Below are 17,548 nucleotides of genomic sequence, written 5' to 3' on the forward strand. Positions count from 1 at the left end.
CAACAGACTAGGGACACTGGAGTGAACTATAGAACATGAGGAAGTACCAGGTAGCAGCCACAACTTCACCTAAGGTGTTGTCTTGGGAAAATCTGCATATTCCTGATCCAAGTATACAATGCAATCAATCAAGATTCACAAGATCTTTAAGCAAAGAAATCGGGGGTCCAGTTTTAATACTGCTGGTGCACTGTTTAGAGCTAATAAAATTGAATTTAAAATCTTGACTTGGGCGCCTTTTACGGTCCCTTATAAAAGTGTACTGCAGTACACCATGGACTTTTACTGCGAGTACCCACCCACGTCTCTGTTCTGTACAGTACTGATACAGTAGAGTGCATGGCATACCTTCAATCTGAGATCACTAGAGGGCAAAAACTCACCAAGAAAGACTTCAGTAAGCAAAGCAGACAAGCACTATGGCTACTGTCCTTGGCGCCACACTCTTTTCAGATCACCCACTGCGCTGCTTATTTAACATTTTATGAACTCCTATTTTTTGGTCTAAAAAAAAAAAAAAAAAAAAGCAAAGCGAGAACATCTAGGAATAAAACAGTACCATCCAAAACCGCTATAGTTTCCTATAGAATAATAGTTCCGCATATTGTTTGTTTTTCAGTTTTGTCACATGAACGTGGAATATTCTCCTATCATTATATATTACTGACTTGTTCGTGAGCCATTGGATAGGTAATGTATTGGATACCCCTGGTCTTGCAGTCTGATCTGTGTGCGATTGCGAGTTCTGTTCCAGGAAGTGTGCGGTCTCATCACTGCTGTTCTAACTGTGTGGACATTTTTATGAACATGCATTGAGAAGAGAACAGGACCCACCGATACAACACAGATCTTGGGGACAAAGGTCGGGTTCTTCATAATTTATTTTATAAAACGCAGCCTTGCCAATTGCGTGTCAAGACTGCAGTGTAGCGTCATCGATAATTAAGATGTGCACTTCACTTGAAAGTTGACTTGACCGTACACAGTTGCAAAAAAAAAAAAAAAAAAAAAAAAACACAAAAACACTGTCCTCTACTCTAGGAAATGTGTATTTAGTTTCATTTTGGACCGTTCCAGTATTGCGTTTTTTAACACGTGTTTATCGGCTGGTTTGTTTGTAGTAACCTATCGGTTTTGCGACTGTGGGTTTATTTTTTAGCAATATGAATTGTATTTGTTTTTGCTGTGAAGTTGAAAACTGACACGGTCACTTTTTTCTATACATACTATAACTTAGCATACGATACTCGTGCTGGTTATCTTATTAAACGGTAATCGCTTTGATAAATGTCTGCAGCAATGTAATTGCCGCACCACATGTAAAGAAACAACAACGACATTAATTCACAAACGACGTTAAGAAGTGATTGTTAAATTATCCTCGATATTTAAATACTTTAGAAATACAACGAGCACGATAGTAGCGACTCTAATTTCAGATTCACTTCAGTAGTTACTTATGTTAACTGTACGTCACCTTTAGGCTGCTGTACAAATCAGTTATTATTGGTGTTAGAAATACTTCATACAACACGTAGCTTAGGTTAAGGGTGTAACCAGTGTCAGATCTTATATTTTACATGCCTTTCCTTTTTTTTTTTTTTTTTTTAAATAGTTTACTTTGATACATTTGCATGTCACTTACCGACACTGCTATGCTGTGCGTTTTTCATTATTAATTGTAAGAGTTAATTGTAAGAGCTATGTTTTTTTTTTTTTTATCATGGCATGCCACCGTACACCTTAAGGTGGAGTCTGTGTTTTTGGCCGGATTGTGTCAATACTCTGTAAACTGAACGTTTCCTGAGTATAACTAACTTACTGTATAACTATACATTTGTGATTTTCTTTAACTGTGAAGTGTTTTTATGTGCTTTACCATGCGAAGGCTAAAAAGTGTTATTTTGAACTTAGTCGGATGCTATATGCTCTAAGGGTCTTAAATCGTTCCATGACCTAACAATACCCTGTATTACACACAGTCACGTGGTACTGATGTGATTGCCTAAGCGCGTCTGGTGCTGTGTCAAAAAAAAAAAGTTTTAGTTCCACTTGTTCAAATTGATTTTGTGACTAATTCAACAGTACTCTCTGCTTACTTCCTAGATTCCTCTTGGCTGCATTTAGATGTGTCCATAGAAATGTTGGGTGGCCTTTTTACCCCAGATTCTCTGCCTATACCATGCAGAAAGTTGTATTGAAACTGTCCTGTAACTCTGTACAACACAGCACAACATGTCATGTAACTTTCCTGATGTAACTTTCACTATTATCTGCTGTATTATTGAATTGTGGTTTGTCACACTTGAGAATTATTGTATTTCTTGTTCTTATTGTATGACTTATATTGTAACACTTGAATGTATTTGTATTTGCTTGCGATTGTAAGTCGCCCTGGATAAGGGCGTCTGCTAAGAAATAAATAATAATAATAATAATAATGTCATGCAACAGGAGACACAGTCCCAGCACATGTTGATTACTATCAGACTGCAGTCTGTTATCTGATTAATGTGAAATGCAACATAATGCCTGCAGCAGAGGTGTTTCATGTTGCACTGTGTAGACCTTGTGACCAGAGTGTAACCCAGGCCTGTGGAGGTGAAAGGCTGGTGCGTCGGTCCTCTGTGCCCCCAAGACCCCAGATTGACCTGTACAGTACTGGGCAGCCTGTCGATCTGCAAGGACGACTGTCATTCGCTCTCAGTGCTATGTGTGAGTAACCCAACCCTAGATTCAGAAATGATGGGGTTGGGTGGCAATTCTGCAAGTACTTTCTAACAACGTTATAATATAAATGGTTTTATCTCACGAGAAGCAAAAACAAACAAGTAGCCCGTCAAATTCCCTAGTAAAGAAAGGATAGAAGCATTGATCTGTGCAGCACATCTTGTGGTTTTTATTTCAGATCTCTCTCATGCATTGGTTTTGTTTGCATGATATATCTGACACTCCATTCATAGGTTCTGTTACATGAACACATATGAATGTGGTCCTTTACAAACAGCGTCTGTTCAAATGGCCCAATATTTGTCCCAGCACTGTCTTATAGACATATTGAACAACACTATGGATTTGTCATGAGGTGTACAGAGCATGCCAGTGACTCTTGAGTGTGACTTATCTTCCAGGTGTACAGAAAAGTTGGGCCTGTGCTCTCCAGCTAGACCCCAGCCCTGGAGTGTGATCTCATCCCAGAATGAGTTCCTGAGCCTGGGGATACTACACCTGGTCACTCCCTGTTAAGGTTAGAGAACATGCCTTTTGATCTGTCTGTCTACACTGCTATCCACCATTTTGCAAGTTGGATGTAAGGCTTGTATTTCATAGCAGTTTGGTCCCTTCCTGGGGGGGGGGGGTAACACAAGGAACAAATGTCCAACCCATTCCACCCTGTCATAGTGCAAGAGTAGTGCATGTGTAACAATTCGGGTGCTTGTGTGACGTATTTGTCAATAAAATAGTCTCCCTAGACTAACTTGACTGTACCATGTGGGGAATGATAGATGTAATTGAAGGCTAGCTGAATTCACTGTTTGATTTAGCTTATTACCACAACTGGAATGACAACACTAAGGAAGAGTGTAGTTTCACAAATATTTTGCAATGACAAACTTTCTATTTAAAGTCTTTCTCAGTATCTTCAACTGAACATTCTACATGTTTACTGCTAAATATACACACCGACACCACCTGCTGGCCACCCGTCGTTCCCACACCCTGCTGTGTTTGTGTTTTCAGTCACGATGGAGGCGTTGGAGGCCCTCACAGGCAGTGTGGACTCTGCCTACCTGCCCCCAGCGGAGTCGGGGGAAGAGGAAGAGGAGGAGGACCAGTCCCCCCTGCTGACCGAGCATACCCCGGCCCGAAGCCTGTACGCCGCAGCCAGGCACAAACCCCAGGACCACTACAACCTGGTCTACATCATCTTCTTCATCCTTGGGGTTGGCTCACTGCTGCCCTGGAACTTCTTCATCACAGCCAAACATTACTGGCTGTACAAGCTGACCAACAGCTCGTCCCCCAGCCACAGCTCCGACCTGAGCGTGAGTGCCAGAGGCTGCTGATTCCAGCTGTGACTTTTCAACGCTCGATATTGATAAATCAGGGTTAGAAACTCACAACCGCCCTGCTGCACCCAGTCCTGGCTTTCCAAACTACCATCAATTAAGTTTATCCTGCAAATGATTCAGTCGCTAGAAGTTTGAGCAGACCCTGTTAAACATATTGTTCTCACCCTGTAGCTGCATGAGCGACTCCTAATGTTCAACCTGCAGACTCACAGGTGAGATTAAAGTGCGATCAGTTCAGAGCAGATTTAGAAGGGGCCAGATTGCTCAAATTCAGGGTGCCTGTTGATTTCAATAATCTACCTACACAAGGGGAGTTGTGAAACCCAGGACTGGATACAGGACTAATTGCAGTTTCTAACCCTGTAAATCCTTCCCTGCTAGCAAGGAGACAACAGCAACAGCACTTTAGCATAGGCTGTTTCCTGTTCTTCCTTTCTTTTTAAAAATCACCCCTTTAAATGGCCAACTCCTTCTTTTGTAACTCAATTTAGTACAAGTTGTGCAAACCATCTTTCTGGTACTAAATTCGAATTACAATGTTTAGAAATGCTGAAAGAAGCATAATTAATTCAGTGACAAATGTTCATGTCTGGAGCGCTTGGCACTGAATGTATTTTCCTTTAGTATTTCTAAACATTTAGGTTATGAATAGGATATGTATCACAATGCATGTGAGGGTCCTGGTGGGCTGCTTGTACGATGCATAGGATAGGGAGGGTATGTATTCATACCAACTACAGAACACGCTTCATTCAAGAACCACTTAGTGAACTACAGTGACCTGTGTTATGGTCTTGTATGACGATACAAGCAATACATACCTCTGTTACAATATGATATATCATGTAAAGAAAGGATCACGATTCAGCGATACACCCCTACCTTTTAATGGAAAGAACTGACAGACTGGCTCGAATGATGAGCTACTGTAGGTTCACAGGGTTTCCTTTACAGAATAGCACAAAAAATGTTGTTTTATTTTTCAGACTTGGAGCTTTTCCAATCCAGCCCTTAAACGTCTGCAAACACACCGTTTAAGATGGTATTTGCTTTGTGAATTGGTTCTGATAAGCGATTTGGTTCGGCTGGGAGTCCTTTTCATCACCCTTGCAGCCACTGCCACTGCTAATTAGCTTAATAGCCTTGAATATTTAATTAGTGCACCCTTCTGGCAAAGCACATTGATTAATTCAGCGTGGCATCTCCACAGCGGTCTCAAGAGGAAATGTTTTGCAAACAAATGTATCCGAAAAATAGGAAATACCTTAACTGATCATTGCTTAAAAAAAAAGGATTCTTGATTTAGAACAGCTGCACAACATTAATGAAGGGATCAGTCCTGATATATAATTCGGTCTATTTTAATGAGCTAAACTAAGGCAGATAGCTAAATACTGCCTCTATTAAAGGGCCATATTTTCAAAGTGTTTACTCCAGTTTTTAATGAACTCCTAAAACGCCTTTTTACACAACTAGAACCAAACACCCTAAGTTATATATTTCACATTCTCTTAAGCGCTCTCAATGCGTTTTGTTGTTTTTCGTTTTGTAACATTAACATGGTTAAAAATCTGGCTTCATTGGTTTTAACCAAGAAGGCAGAAGCCCTTTTATTCATACCTGAGTTTCAAGATTCTAAATCTCTGAAGGCTTCTTTTAATGTCTGACAGTAAGCCTGGCTCTGATTGGCCGAGCTGACCCTCTACAGGGTTTGTGACGCGTGGTATTACGTATTCACGAAATAAACAACATTCAGTTGAATTTGCGGCAGTTTACTTCCTATGAATAGTGTCTCTTCTGACTGTGTGAACTTTTTAGTCCCTCCCTGTGTGCAGTATGTGGTTTTGGGCTGAGCTTCTCAGAATGGATTCATCTCCCTGCCCCAGTGATTAACATCACAAGACCCCGTCTGCATCACAGTCACGAGAATCTGAGCGCTCATAAACACTTAGGCACTGAATCTCTGCAGCGTAAATTAAAACACCATTAGCTACAGTTACTACACACGGCTTGGTAAATCTCTCAGCTCGGTTCTGAAGGATAGGGGATTACAGTGTAATAGGATAAGACCTCTGTTGTGGACCTTATTGTAATTCATATATAACCCTAATAATCAGACAGAGAAGATGGTTCACACAATGTGTTCTAAAGGAAGTTGGGGGGGGGGGGGGGGGAGGTGTTTTAAAGTTTTTAAAGGTGTGATTTAAAGAAAAATAAGAAAGCACATCAGAGCAGGAAATAGTCTAGCTTCAGTTCTGTTGATGTTGTCTTTCAGCAAAATTCACCCTAGCTGCTAGTAGGGAAAGATACTGTAGAGAAGGGTAGTGAAGTGAAGTGTAGTGTAGTGTATCAAATGAGTGTAGTGATGTGTAGTGTATTGAAGCATAGTGGAGTAAAGTGAAATGTATTGCAGCACAGTAATGTTTGGTTGGCTTGGAGCTATATTTGTAATCACTCTAACCACACCATCTCAGTTGTTTTTTTTGTTTCATGATGCTGCAGTTTGTTCTGTTCACATGACTCTGTGTCAGGAAGCAGAGCTGTTTCTCACTGAGCAGCAGGAAACCTGGGCTGTTGAGTTCACACTGGCTTTCCAGATCTTTGACAGCATGATTTAATTCACCAGATACAGCTGAGTTATTTTTTTCCCTGGAGAGGGGTTGAAAAATTACTATTTAGAGATTAATCCTGGTACTGGAAGCATCCTGGGCGATGAAGCCCAGACTCTTTATTAGAAAAGTCTCATACTCGGCAAACAGCTGCATTCTGTGATTTCCCCACATCAGCTTTCATTGTGGGTATCTTATATAGTCATGCTATTGAAATCTCCCTAACTAAACATTTACTCCGTTGGTTTGTTTTTCAGAATTACTTTGAAAGCTACCTCTCTATAGCATCCACTGTGCCCTCTGTTCTGTGCCTGTTGCTCAACTTCATCTTGGTTAATAAGTAGGTTCCTTTGTTCTATTTTGTATATTTGTATGTTCTACTTTTGCTATACTATGTTATACTGTTGCTATACTATGCCATACAAACCTTTCTCCACCTCCTCCCTGCTCATCCTCCTCTCTCCCCCCCTGCCCCTCCCTCTCCCTGCAGGGTCTCTTCTGCAGTGCGGGTGCTGAGCTCCTTGGCGGTGATTCTGGTGATATTCGTGATCACCACGGCTCTGGTCAAAGTGGACACATCGGCAGTGATGCAGGAGTTCTTCATGGCCACGCTGCTGTGTGTGGCCGTGGTCAGCGGGGCCTCCAACATCTTCACGGGCAGCCTGTTCGGAGTGAGCGGAAGATTCCCCATGCGCATCTCACAGGCGCTCATCTCTGGTACAGACACAGTCACAAATACTAAAGCAGGGATGGAAATAAGACTCCTGTTATATAGCAGTTTGACCCACTCCAGGTTTTACTATGAGTCACACCTGAGCTTGTTTCCTACACACTGGCAACTACCAGCCCCGCAGCCACATCCTACACACAAATCAAGCTCATAGTGAAACCTGGAATGGGGTGAATCTGCTATGCAATAGGAGACTTATTTCCTAACTGAAGTGAAACAGACCCCTTTCTCACCCTGTATCTCTTCAGTTTCCTGTGATACAGTTAGCGCTAAAAATAAATAATCTTTGACTACATTACAGAAGAAATGAAAAACAGTATTGACATTACATAGAACACACATTTAACACACACATTTAACAAAACATATTCATATGTACATAGATTCATATTTTTCTGCAATGGGAGTCATTATTATTATTATTATTATTATTATTATTATTATTATTATTATTATTATTATTATTATTAAACTCACATAATGAATGTAAAACCTGGACTGGCTCGAACTGACCTGCAATGTTGATATCTTTATAACATTCATAAAAAGCAAGCCCTCAACACATGGTATGATGGTCTGGAACGGTGGCTGATCCCTAGCTCTGATTGGTTGGTTTCTAACAATGCGCATTGCGTCGGTGTGTCTGTCTCTCTCCACCGCAGGGCAGGCGATGGGCGGGACTCTGTGTGCTGTCGCCTCAGTGGTGGATCTCGCGGCAGCCGCTGATGTCACAGACAGCGCGCTGGCGTTCTTCCTGTTGGCTGATGTGTTCGTGGTGCTGTGTATCGTCGTGTACCTGCTCCTGCCTCGACTTGCCTACTGTAGGTGAGACCGACCTGCCTGAGCTTCAGCCACTTTGCGTCTGTTTGATTTCCAAAACGTTTCAACTTTGAGATATAATGCTTGAACATATCTCAATATTTGTAACCAATCTGAAAAGCCATCATAAGAAGCTATCCATCAGTTTATACATTAGTGCAGCATGTGTATACGACTGCATGCAGTCATGGAAATACGACTCCTTTTGCATTGCAGTTTCACCCATTCCAAGTTTTACTGTTAGCTTGATTAGCCACAGTGTATAGGTAACAAGCTCAGGTGTGTCTTATTAAACACATAGTGAAACCAGGAATGTATCAAACTGCTGTGCAATGCGGTCTTATTGGATCTGAAAGAATTGGCCAGCACTGTACACCAAGGCAAACACCTATATATCACCTGTTTATTTTTGATAGGGGTTAAACTTTATATATTTAATATTTTCTGAAACTACTCTTTTTGCTGGTTTCACAGACCCTGATTAGGACTAGTTTTGGACAACCCAATGTTAATTTAGGCAAGGTAAACCAAGATTAGTGCTAATCTGGGTCTATGAAACCAGCCATTTAGGTTCACACTCTGTGTTTAAGATTGTAGGACCTCGGTTTCCTGTGTGCAAGCACATTTTATAGCCCTGTTTTTCTAACTGAAAAGAAATTCTCTCTGTGTTAAGTTGTCTATAATAGAGCGTTCACAGCCTAGTGATGCTTAAAGTTTTTGTGATAGGATACAAGGAAAGCTTTATTTATTTATGTAATCTGATGAATCAGCCAATATCATTTTCAATAGGAAGCATTGTTATGCAGTCTATTTTAAAGATACTCTTTAAAGTTGATTGCTTCATGCATTTTACTTTGTAACAAACAGATTCATTTTATTCTGTTTACAAAACTCCAGCCCGCCAGCTATTTGTTTAATTCTAGATATCCTCTTCTGTTTCTCCCATTGTCTTCCATTGTCTTCTTTCAGAAATGAAACAGCTTTAAGAATAGGCCCCTTTGTTTTTCTTTGCAGACGTTCTGTCAGAAAGCTGTATGAAAACCACACCGAAACTAAAGCAGAAACCACAGGGAAACTAGCAACCACAGAGAGAAACTAACACACACACACACACACACACACACACACACACACACACACACTCACACATGCTTCTTTCTCACAGCTATAAAGCGGTTTTGAATTCCCTAGTATCTTATCTGCTTCCTTATCGCTCACTGAGATTGAAAGTGACAAGGAGTGCAACTATTAGCTGTGGCACAAGGGGGCAGTAATGTGGAGCTCTCCCATTGTCTGTTTTGAATGCTGGCTCTTTACCCAGTGAGATTAACCCCAGTTATCCTGTAAACTGCAATTGGTTAATTCACTGTAACAGTATTCCAGCGTCATCATGTTTCTTAGCTTGAAAAACATACAACACTGTAACACTTTATATACACTGGGGATGATTTATCAAGTTATGTACAACAAAATGCAATTTGCACCATGTTTTTGTTCCAGGACAGATAACTTTTAATAACTTTTAATATTTTCCTTTTTGTAAAAAAATGTCTCAAACCACATTTCGGTATAAAAACCATGACAAAACGGTCCCAGTATCGTCCTATTTAAAGAACTATGATGCCCAAAATAAAAACTCACTTTCACACTTCACTGTTAGATTCATTAAAGCTTCAGCACCAGTGGTTCTAATATCAGTGTGGTTATTAATCCAAGGATGTCAATAAGACTCCCATTGCATAGCAGTTTGACCCATTCCTTGTTTTTACTGTGTTATTAGTAAGACACACCTGAGTTTGTTACCTGTGCACTGTGGCTAATCAAGCTTGTAGTAGAACCTGGAATGAAACTGCTATGCAGTAGGAGTCATATTTCCATTCCTGATTAATCAGTAAAACAGCTAATTATATTATTCAGTGAAATATTTGAACAAGTTATGGATAAATCGTACTACTTTTACCAGGTTTTAAATCTACAATACTTAATCGTTTTGCAGGTACTACATGCAGAGCCCCGAGGAGAAAGACTCGCCCCCCTGTGGTGTCTCTGGGAATGGTAACCCCTCCATCCCCCCCTTGCGCCCTATACTGCGGCGGACTGCGGTTCTGGGTCTCTGCGTCTTCTATGTCTTCTGTGTCTCCATCGTGGTGTTCCCGGCCATCTCCTCTGGCATCGAATCCGTGCACAAGGACACGGGTAGCCCCTGGACCACCAAGTACTTTGCCCCGCTCACCAGCTTCTTTCTGTACAACGTGGCGGACTTCTGTGGGCGCCAGATCACGGCCTGGGTCCAGGCTCCGGGGCCCAAGAGCCGGCTCCTGCCCGCCCTGGTGGCCCTTCGCACGTTCTTCGTGCCGCTCTTCATATTCTGCAACTACCAGCCCCGCGGCCACATCCCCACCGTGCTGTTTGCCCAGGATGTCTACCCCATGGTGTTCGTCTCCCTCCTGGGCCTCTCCAATGGCTACCTGGGCACCCTGCCTATGATCTACGGGCCCAAGATGGTGCAGAAGGAGCTGGCGGAGGCGGCGGGCGTGGTCATGTCCTTCTTCCTGACGCTCGGGCTGGCGGCCGGGTCTGCCTTTTCGGCTGTGATTGTGCATTATATATGATGTACATTTTAATGGGTGCTGTTTTAAAAAAGTATATATATATATTTTATTTTCAATATTTTCTTATCTCCAGCAAGTAAGAAAACCCTGTTATGTTTGGAAAATATTATCAAAAATCTGAATCCTTATCTTACCTTTTTTGGTTTGGTTTTGTTTCAGTAAGAGTCTGCACACCAGGGGCGGAGTACACCAAGCAGGCGTAAATTACGCCGTCGTTGCTACTTAAGCTTGACTTAAAAGTAAATTCCACGGCAAGTGCACCAAAGCAAAACCATCCCTGGTGTAGTAACGACCGTGTTGCGACCGAGGCGCAGCAGAGAAGGGAAATTGCCATAGTTTCATGTGTTGGCTTCCGCATTCTAGAAGCAAAAACGTCAAGAAAAAAAAAAACTTTACAGAGCACGAAATACGCACACTGCTGTCCCTATATAAAGAGAACAAGGAAATTCTTAATTCTAAGCTTAACACGACAGTAATATTTCATCAGAAGGATAAATGGTTGGCTATTATCTATCCTTTGCCGATCCCTTGGAAGGTATATATAGTGACCCATCCATCTTTTAAAGGCAAGTACCACGCGAGGGATCGCCCTACAAGCAGTCGTTCTGTCCACATGGATCAGGTTGTGAAAACATCCACTTGCTAAAAAGCGTAATCCTAGGAGTGTCTGTAATTCAGCAGATAAGGCAGCATTCCTTTGGTTCATATATTGAAGGTCATCCCATATTTCATCTATAAGACGAAGGAGGTTCTGTCTTGGTAATTGATAGTGCTGATAGAGCTCAAGCTCACCAAACATATCCAATGGATTGAGTCTGTCCCATAGGATTCTTTCGCAATGCATTGCATGGCAGTTCAGTAAATCATCAAACCAATGGACTATTCCACCCATTTTTGGCTTTTGCTAAACTAAATGTTATTTTACAATATTCGAAGCTGATTTGCTTTTAAATTGAACTTTCTGCCTCTATCCCTATGTTGTTATTTGCCTGTCTACAACAGCCTTACACCTACCCGCTAGCAGGCGTGCAGTTACAACCCCTTTACAGCCTGAATAAGTCTTACATCTGCTTGGTGCATTCTGCAAAAAAATTGCGCCCATCACTTATGCTTGGTGCACTCCGCCTCAACATAGTTGCATCAGACTTGCTTTCTCTAAGCTTAGTAAGACACCACAGAACTTTACCGAATCCAGCAAGCAGGATGCCTACCCTGCAGTGGACCTAGCTTCTATATAGCGCCGTTCATCATCAGGAAATAACAAACCTGGATCGAAATCATTCCTGCTCTTATTAGGATTTTAAATGTAGTATTATTGAATTTTTCTGAATTGTACTTCTTATGCTTAGTATGTTTTTTTCTTTTTCTTTTCTGAACTTGTTGTATTCTAGTTTGGCTATGGTACTGGTCTCCAATGGAAAGATATACATTTGAGCCTGTTCTGTTGGATTGGGCTCACCTCTGGGAGTGAGCGGCTATAGGTGGGTTGTTTTTATTCACTGGCTGTTTCCCCAACGACTCTGATTGTGATACAGGCTGCTAACTGCAGAATAAAACACACCCTACAGCAGCGGTTTCCAACTCCGTCCAGCTTTGTCATTCCAGTCTGGTCCTAAATAACTTAACTGACACCTCGTTGGTTCAGTAAACTAATTGAGCACCTTGTGAATCCCTACTGCATTCAGTTTGAGAATTAATCTTTTATGCGGGACTTTGTCAAAAGCTTTCTGGAAATCTAAATAAACCATGTCATATGCTTTGCAATTATCCATTGTCTGTTTTACATCCTCAAAAAAATCAAGCAGGTTAGTTAGACACGCTCTCCCTTTCCTAAAACCATGCTGACTGTCTCCCAGGATACTGTTACCATATAGGTAATTTTCCATTATCTTATTATAGTTTCCATAAGTTTACATATAATAGAAGTCAGGCTTATTGGTCTGTAGTTACCTGGTTCGGTTTTGTCTCCCTTTTTGTGGATCAGTATTACGTTTGCAATTCTCCATTCTGTCGGTACAACCCCTGGGTGTTAAAGAGCTCCTAGTCCCTTTAACACTTCTGCCTCTGTTATGCTAAAGTTATTTAAAATTGGATAGGAACAGGTCGACATGTGGGGCATGTTGTCCGTATCCTCCTTTTGCACCGCTGCTACTTTTGTACCAGCTAGGGAAATGTACAAAATTAACCAGACCACTGTGAGGGTGTTTTTGACATTTTATTCTTTTAGCAATAAAGATTTGCAAGGTTTTTGTACTTTTTAAAGTGGCTATAAGGATAGAGTCTGCAAAAAAAACAAAAACTATTCATTGAAACATTTGCTGGAAGGTGCTACAAAGTTTTTAGTGCAACTGTGACAAGGAATGGTTTGTATCTTTAATTGGAATCAATTTGTTTTAAGGTCTGAATGCTGCTCAGTTAGCTAAAGCAGCCCTGGTAATGTGTTGATGCAGCAGAGTGATGTCTTGAAAAAGTACATTTCTGGGAAACTTAAAATTAACAAAGTACGGTAAAGAGCTGTAAACAAGGAATAATTTGGTTATTTTTTATGAAGTGCATATTGCCAATTATTAATTCACATGAATATTTTTCCATAAATCTCATTCCCTCCATGCTTTTCCGGCACAATTTCCTGTTTGCTGGTATCGGGACAGCTTTATAACTGCAGGACCCCTCCTCCCCCTCTCCCCTCTCCCCCTTCCCCAGCACTGTGTGTTTCGATTGGGAGCATTCCTCATAGTGCTTCAGCTGATCTAAAGGGTGCTGGATCTAAACACATTAAACATTGTAAGTAAAATCAGAAAATGCCCCAGTTTGCCCTGTTTGCAGTTAAATGGATGCGTGACCTGTAGTGTGATCCGCTGAACTAGGATATTCTGTGTGAGAGAGTGGTGCAACTATTCAGCAACAGTCATGGGAAAGTAGAAGCAACACCGTGACCAACAAAACAGACCCATGCCCATGACTTTGAAGAAAAAACTATACAAGCAAGCAAGAAAGAACTAAATAACTATTGTGATCCAAATCACAGAAACCTTAAAAATCTGTTTCCACTCAAACATTTCATCCTTTGTATCCCTGTGTGCTGTTAACCTACTCTACTCATTGAAAATCCCTTATATTCACACTAATATTCTAAAAACGAGATCCTGTGTAAATGAAATCATAGGCAGTACCCAATTGTATTTAATTAGATTCCCCCCCCCCCCCCCCCCCCCCCCCAGTCACAAATCCAGTCTTATGTCGACAATACTGTATTAAAGTTACGGGTTAGAGGTTTATACATGCTGGTTATTTGACGGATCACGCTGTTATATCTAATGGTATTATTGAAGCATTACCACAATGAACTTGCTGTTATATGCAGAATTTTCATTATTTGTCCTTCAGCCACGATTATTGCTTACTGAGACGTTTTCGCTCTCGTATTTAAAACGGCGGTGTTCCATAGGATCATGCCTCCCAAGGACGTCCTAAAAGCTTTACTCTCCTATCCACGCACACATTTTCAGCAGTTTAATGTACCTTACCATGACAAGCCATGCTGTATTGTAATGCTCTACCACTCATTACTTTTTATTTACCATCTTTACCCATGTTTGGTAATAATACCAGGTTTCTCCTAATATTACATTTAGTTTTTCTGTGAAGTAAATGCAAACCGAAATCCAGCTTCGAAGTAGAAACAGCTACATCATCTCGGCTTCTGCCTTCTTGTGTTGCTACAGTGATCTGGCGTGATACAGTAGTCATAATTATATGAACCATGTCGTATGTATATCGATGTCAGGCATGTCACAGTAGTCTGCAATTAAACAGACCACTACAATACATAAACACACCGGACCACTAGAAGGCGCTGGTTGCCCATGCAATTGCGGGCGTTGTGACAGACTTGATGAACCCAGGTGAATTCTACCAGCAGTATGCAGTGGAGATTTGAGGAGGGGGTGTTTATTAATGAATGAAAAATTCGAGACAAATGCAGCGTGACCGTACAGGCTGTTCAAAGCTCCTTCTAATCTATGTGTGTCAGCCCCCCCCCCCCCCCAAAAAAAAAATGGTAATTTCAGCTGAGCAATGTGAGACTAACCAAGCTAAAATAGTTTCAGAGGCTGCTCCAGTAGGGTTACAACTGTAAGTGCTACAAAATGTTGTATGCTTTGCTACTGTTTTATTTCAAGGTAATTTCATTGAAAATGTGCTCTATAGGAGAGAACTAAGACTAAGGATGCTTTATTTGCCACCTGAGCTCAATTGGCACTAAAAGTCTGTTGCATACTCTAGAGATTTGCGAGGTTGAGAAAGAGGAGAGGGAATAGACAGGCGCACTGACAAACTGAGGAAAACCAACCGAGCGTAACGACAGGTGCTGCTTGTTAGCTCGCTGAAATATTCATGGAAAGAAAAAAATAAAACAATGGATCGAAGAAACGGTAGTTCTGTAATCATTTAGGCTGCTTCGTTTGGGAAGGGAGACAGGAGGGAGGAGTGAACGAGAGGGAGAGAGAGGGGGTATTGATATACGAGTTAGTGTAGTTGGGTCAGTTTACATTTTTCGCTTTAACTAGGATGCTTTACCGCCGTTGAGCATACAGGTGTGCTGAAACAAAATGGGTGAATAACGACTCACAAAACAGTTATAATAATAATAATAAAGAAACAGCTACATTTATACCGCTAAATGTATGATTTTTTTTAGTTCATAAAAATAACTCGGGGGGGAATAACGCGAATGACAGATATCAGTATTCTATCATGATATGCCAAATAATTCCTTCACATATTGTTTTCATGTTTTATTCTCTACAGTAAATAGATACACTGTATACAGGCTATGTAGCAGGGAGTACCGCGTATAAAATATACCTGCGTATGTCTGTGTTTCTGTGCAAGCGCCCCAGAGAGACGCACTTCGCAGAAGAGTAACTCCACTAATCACTGAGGCAATTGGGATCTAGTGGCAGCTCGCACAGTAGCCTAGCCAGAAGGAACCTCGTGTTTCTCTATTGAAGCGACCCGGCAGTCTGTGCCGCTGCATCCATGGACTGGTGAGCGCGACCCACCCTCGCTGAACTGTTATCAAAGTCTTTTTTTGTTGTTTTTTTTCCCTCAAGACCTGGAGATCTCCGAAGACAAGAAGGTTTGGCTGCACGTTGTTTGGTAGAAAAGACGGGACAACGTGTGGACAATTCATTTTTCATGCAGAGGGAAGACAGAGCGAGCGAGAGAGAGAAAGGCGTGTACACCTCTTGAACGAGCCAGCAGTGAGCTTCGTTCCCTCGGGGCGCCCGCAGCTTCTCAAGAGAAGGTTCAGGTAAGCGTTGCGTTTGAAGGGATGTAGCGCTCCCTTTGCAGAACGCGTCTTGTTGGTTTCTATGCATACACACAACCACATATATGGGATGCATAGTGTTCGCGTTACTATTGGACTACATGTCATTAAGGGAAGTATTTAAAAACATATATACAGGTGAATTGGAAACTATAGTTACAGTAGTTGATCTAGCAATGTAGCTTGTTATAATTTAGCATGGCAGATGGGATTAAATAAATAAACAAAGGAAAAAGTCAGTTGTGTATTTATTACAATAATCGGCTGTTGCTTTTTCTATTACATAGTCTTGTCCTATTTGGAGGTATTTGATATATGAACGCGTGCCTGTATACATGCATATTGCAGTAATTGTAACCTATTAAATATTAAACTATTGACGGAATTGCTATAGTCATTTTGGAGGTGTGCAGGATGAAATAACGCTTGTCGCACGCAAAGGAGCTCCGGTTACTGTTAACAACAGTAACTGCATATTCATTTACAAAACAATAGCTTTCTGACTCATTTATATTTTAATTACGAGTTCATAGCTGCTGTAACAACGCTGAACATCCAAACTAGACCAATAATCCCCATTACCGTTTACCGTTTTAATTCAATAAGCCTATACTAATGATACAATTTTATATATATCTATATATATATATATATATATATATATATATATATATATATATATATATATATATATATGCATGCAGCAGTGTGGAATAGTGGTTAGGGCTCTGGACTCTTGACCGGAGGGTCGTGGGTTCAGTCCCAGGTGGGGGACTCTGCTGCTGTACCCTTGAGCAAGGTACTTTACCTAGATTGCTCCAGTAAAATAAACCGACTGTATAAATGGGTAATTGTATGTAAAATAATGTGTCAAAAATATGTAATTGTATCTATAAATAATGTGATATCTTGTAACAATTGTAAGTCGCCCTGGATAAGGGCGTCTGCTAAGAAATTATATATATAATCTCATTTAAACCCTATTGGCTATATAGGTATGCATTAATGCTACAACACCTACAGTTCCTGGGTCCACTAAGTATTTAATATATAACCTGCAACTATAACAGTTATTTTAACATAAGTTTGTCATATTAAATTTAACGTGTGATGATTATTGTTTTTTAAATATGGGGATGTACATTCTGGCAATATTAAGGCAATGTCAACCAATCTTTCAATATGGATTCATGACTAGGTGACACTTGCAATCCTTTCACATCTATGCAAGTGTCAAACTGGCCTTCATGCATGCATTTTCACGATGTGTTAGTTTATGCAAACAGTGCATTCTAGCATGATTCAGTGAAGTCCTATTAAGATTTAAATGGACTTTTTATATTTATAGAATTTACTGTACATTATGGGGCACA

The 17,548-nt window shown here is 40.9% G+C and overlaps 2 protein-coding genes across 10 annotated transcripts in view; both read left to right on the plus strand.

Moving 5' to 3' along the window:
- The first annotated feature begins 701 nt into the window (after positions 1-701).
- On the plus strand, positions 702-12,610 carry LOC117417726 (equilibrative nucleoside transporter 3-like). Of its 3 annotated transcripts, XM_058985165.1 has the most exons (8): positions 702-862; positions 2,567-2,715; positions 3,132-3,247; positions 3,742-4,046; positions 6,940-7,022; positions 7,173-7,399; positions 8,075-8,237; positions 10,228-12,610. In XM_058985165.1, exons 4-8 carry the CDS (start codon positions 3,747-3,749, stop codon positions 10,841-10,843), a joined length of 1,389 nt encoding a protein of 462 aa, XP_058841148.1. In that variant the 5' UTR covers positions 702-862; positions 2,567-2,715; positions 3,132-3,247; positions 3,742-3,746; the 3' UTR covers positions 10,844-12,610. The 3 variants fall into 3 exon arrangements, with proteins under 3 accessions (XP_058841148.1, XP_033885863.3, XP_034781674.2); XM_034029972.3 differs by lacking the exon at positions 2,567-2,715; XM_034925783.2 differs by lacking the exon at positions 2,567-2,715 and having other exon boundaries at positions 8,075-8,233.
- A 2,303-nt stretch (positions 12,611-14,913) lies between these two features.
- LOC117417697 (cadherin-23) overlaps positions 14,914-17,548 on the plus strand; it is a 162,693-nt gene continuing 160,058 nt past the window's right edge. The window contains exons 1-2 of one of the 7 annotated variants that reach the window (XM_058985168.1): positions 14,914-14,977; positions 15,958-16,157. The gene's annotated coding sequence lies outside the window, so the exon portion shown is untranslated. Of the gene's footprint in view, positions 14,978-15,101; positions 15,210-15,321; positions 15,458-15,610; positions 16,158-17,548 lie in introns of those variants that run through there. The other 6 variants (XM_058985170.1, XM_058985172.1, XM_058985173.1 and 3 more) reach the window with 6 other exon arrangements.

The sequence above is a fragment of the Acipenser ruthenus genome, chromosome 13, assembly GCF_902713425.1.
Source record: "Acipenser ruthenus chromosome 13, fAciRut3.2 maternal haplotype, whole genome shotgun sequence".
NCBI classification, from domain to species: domain Eukaryota; kingdom Metazoa; phylum Chordata; class Actinopteri; order Acipenseriformes; family Acipenseridae; genus Acipenser; species Acipenser ruthenus.

Excerpts from the sequence above, each read along its gene's own strand:
- LOC117417726 (XM_058985165.1), top strand. The coding sequence starts at position 3,747 with ATGGAGGCGTTGGAGGCCCTCACAGGCAGTGTGGACTCTGCCTACCTG. Across the intron at positions 7,023-7,172 it reads AACTTCATCTTGGTTAATAA|GGTCTCTTCTGCAGTGCGGG; the intron begins GTAGGTTCCTTT and ends CTCTCCCTGCAG. Across the intron at positions 7,400-8,074 it reads CTCACAGGCGCTCATCTCTG|GGCAGGCGATGGGCGGGACT; the intron begins GTACAGACACAG and ends TCTCCACCGCAG.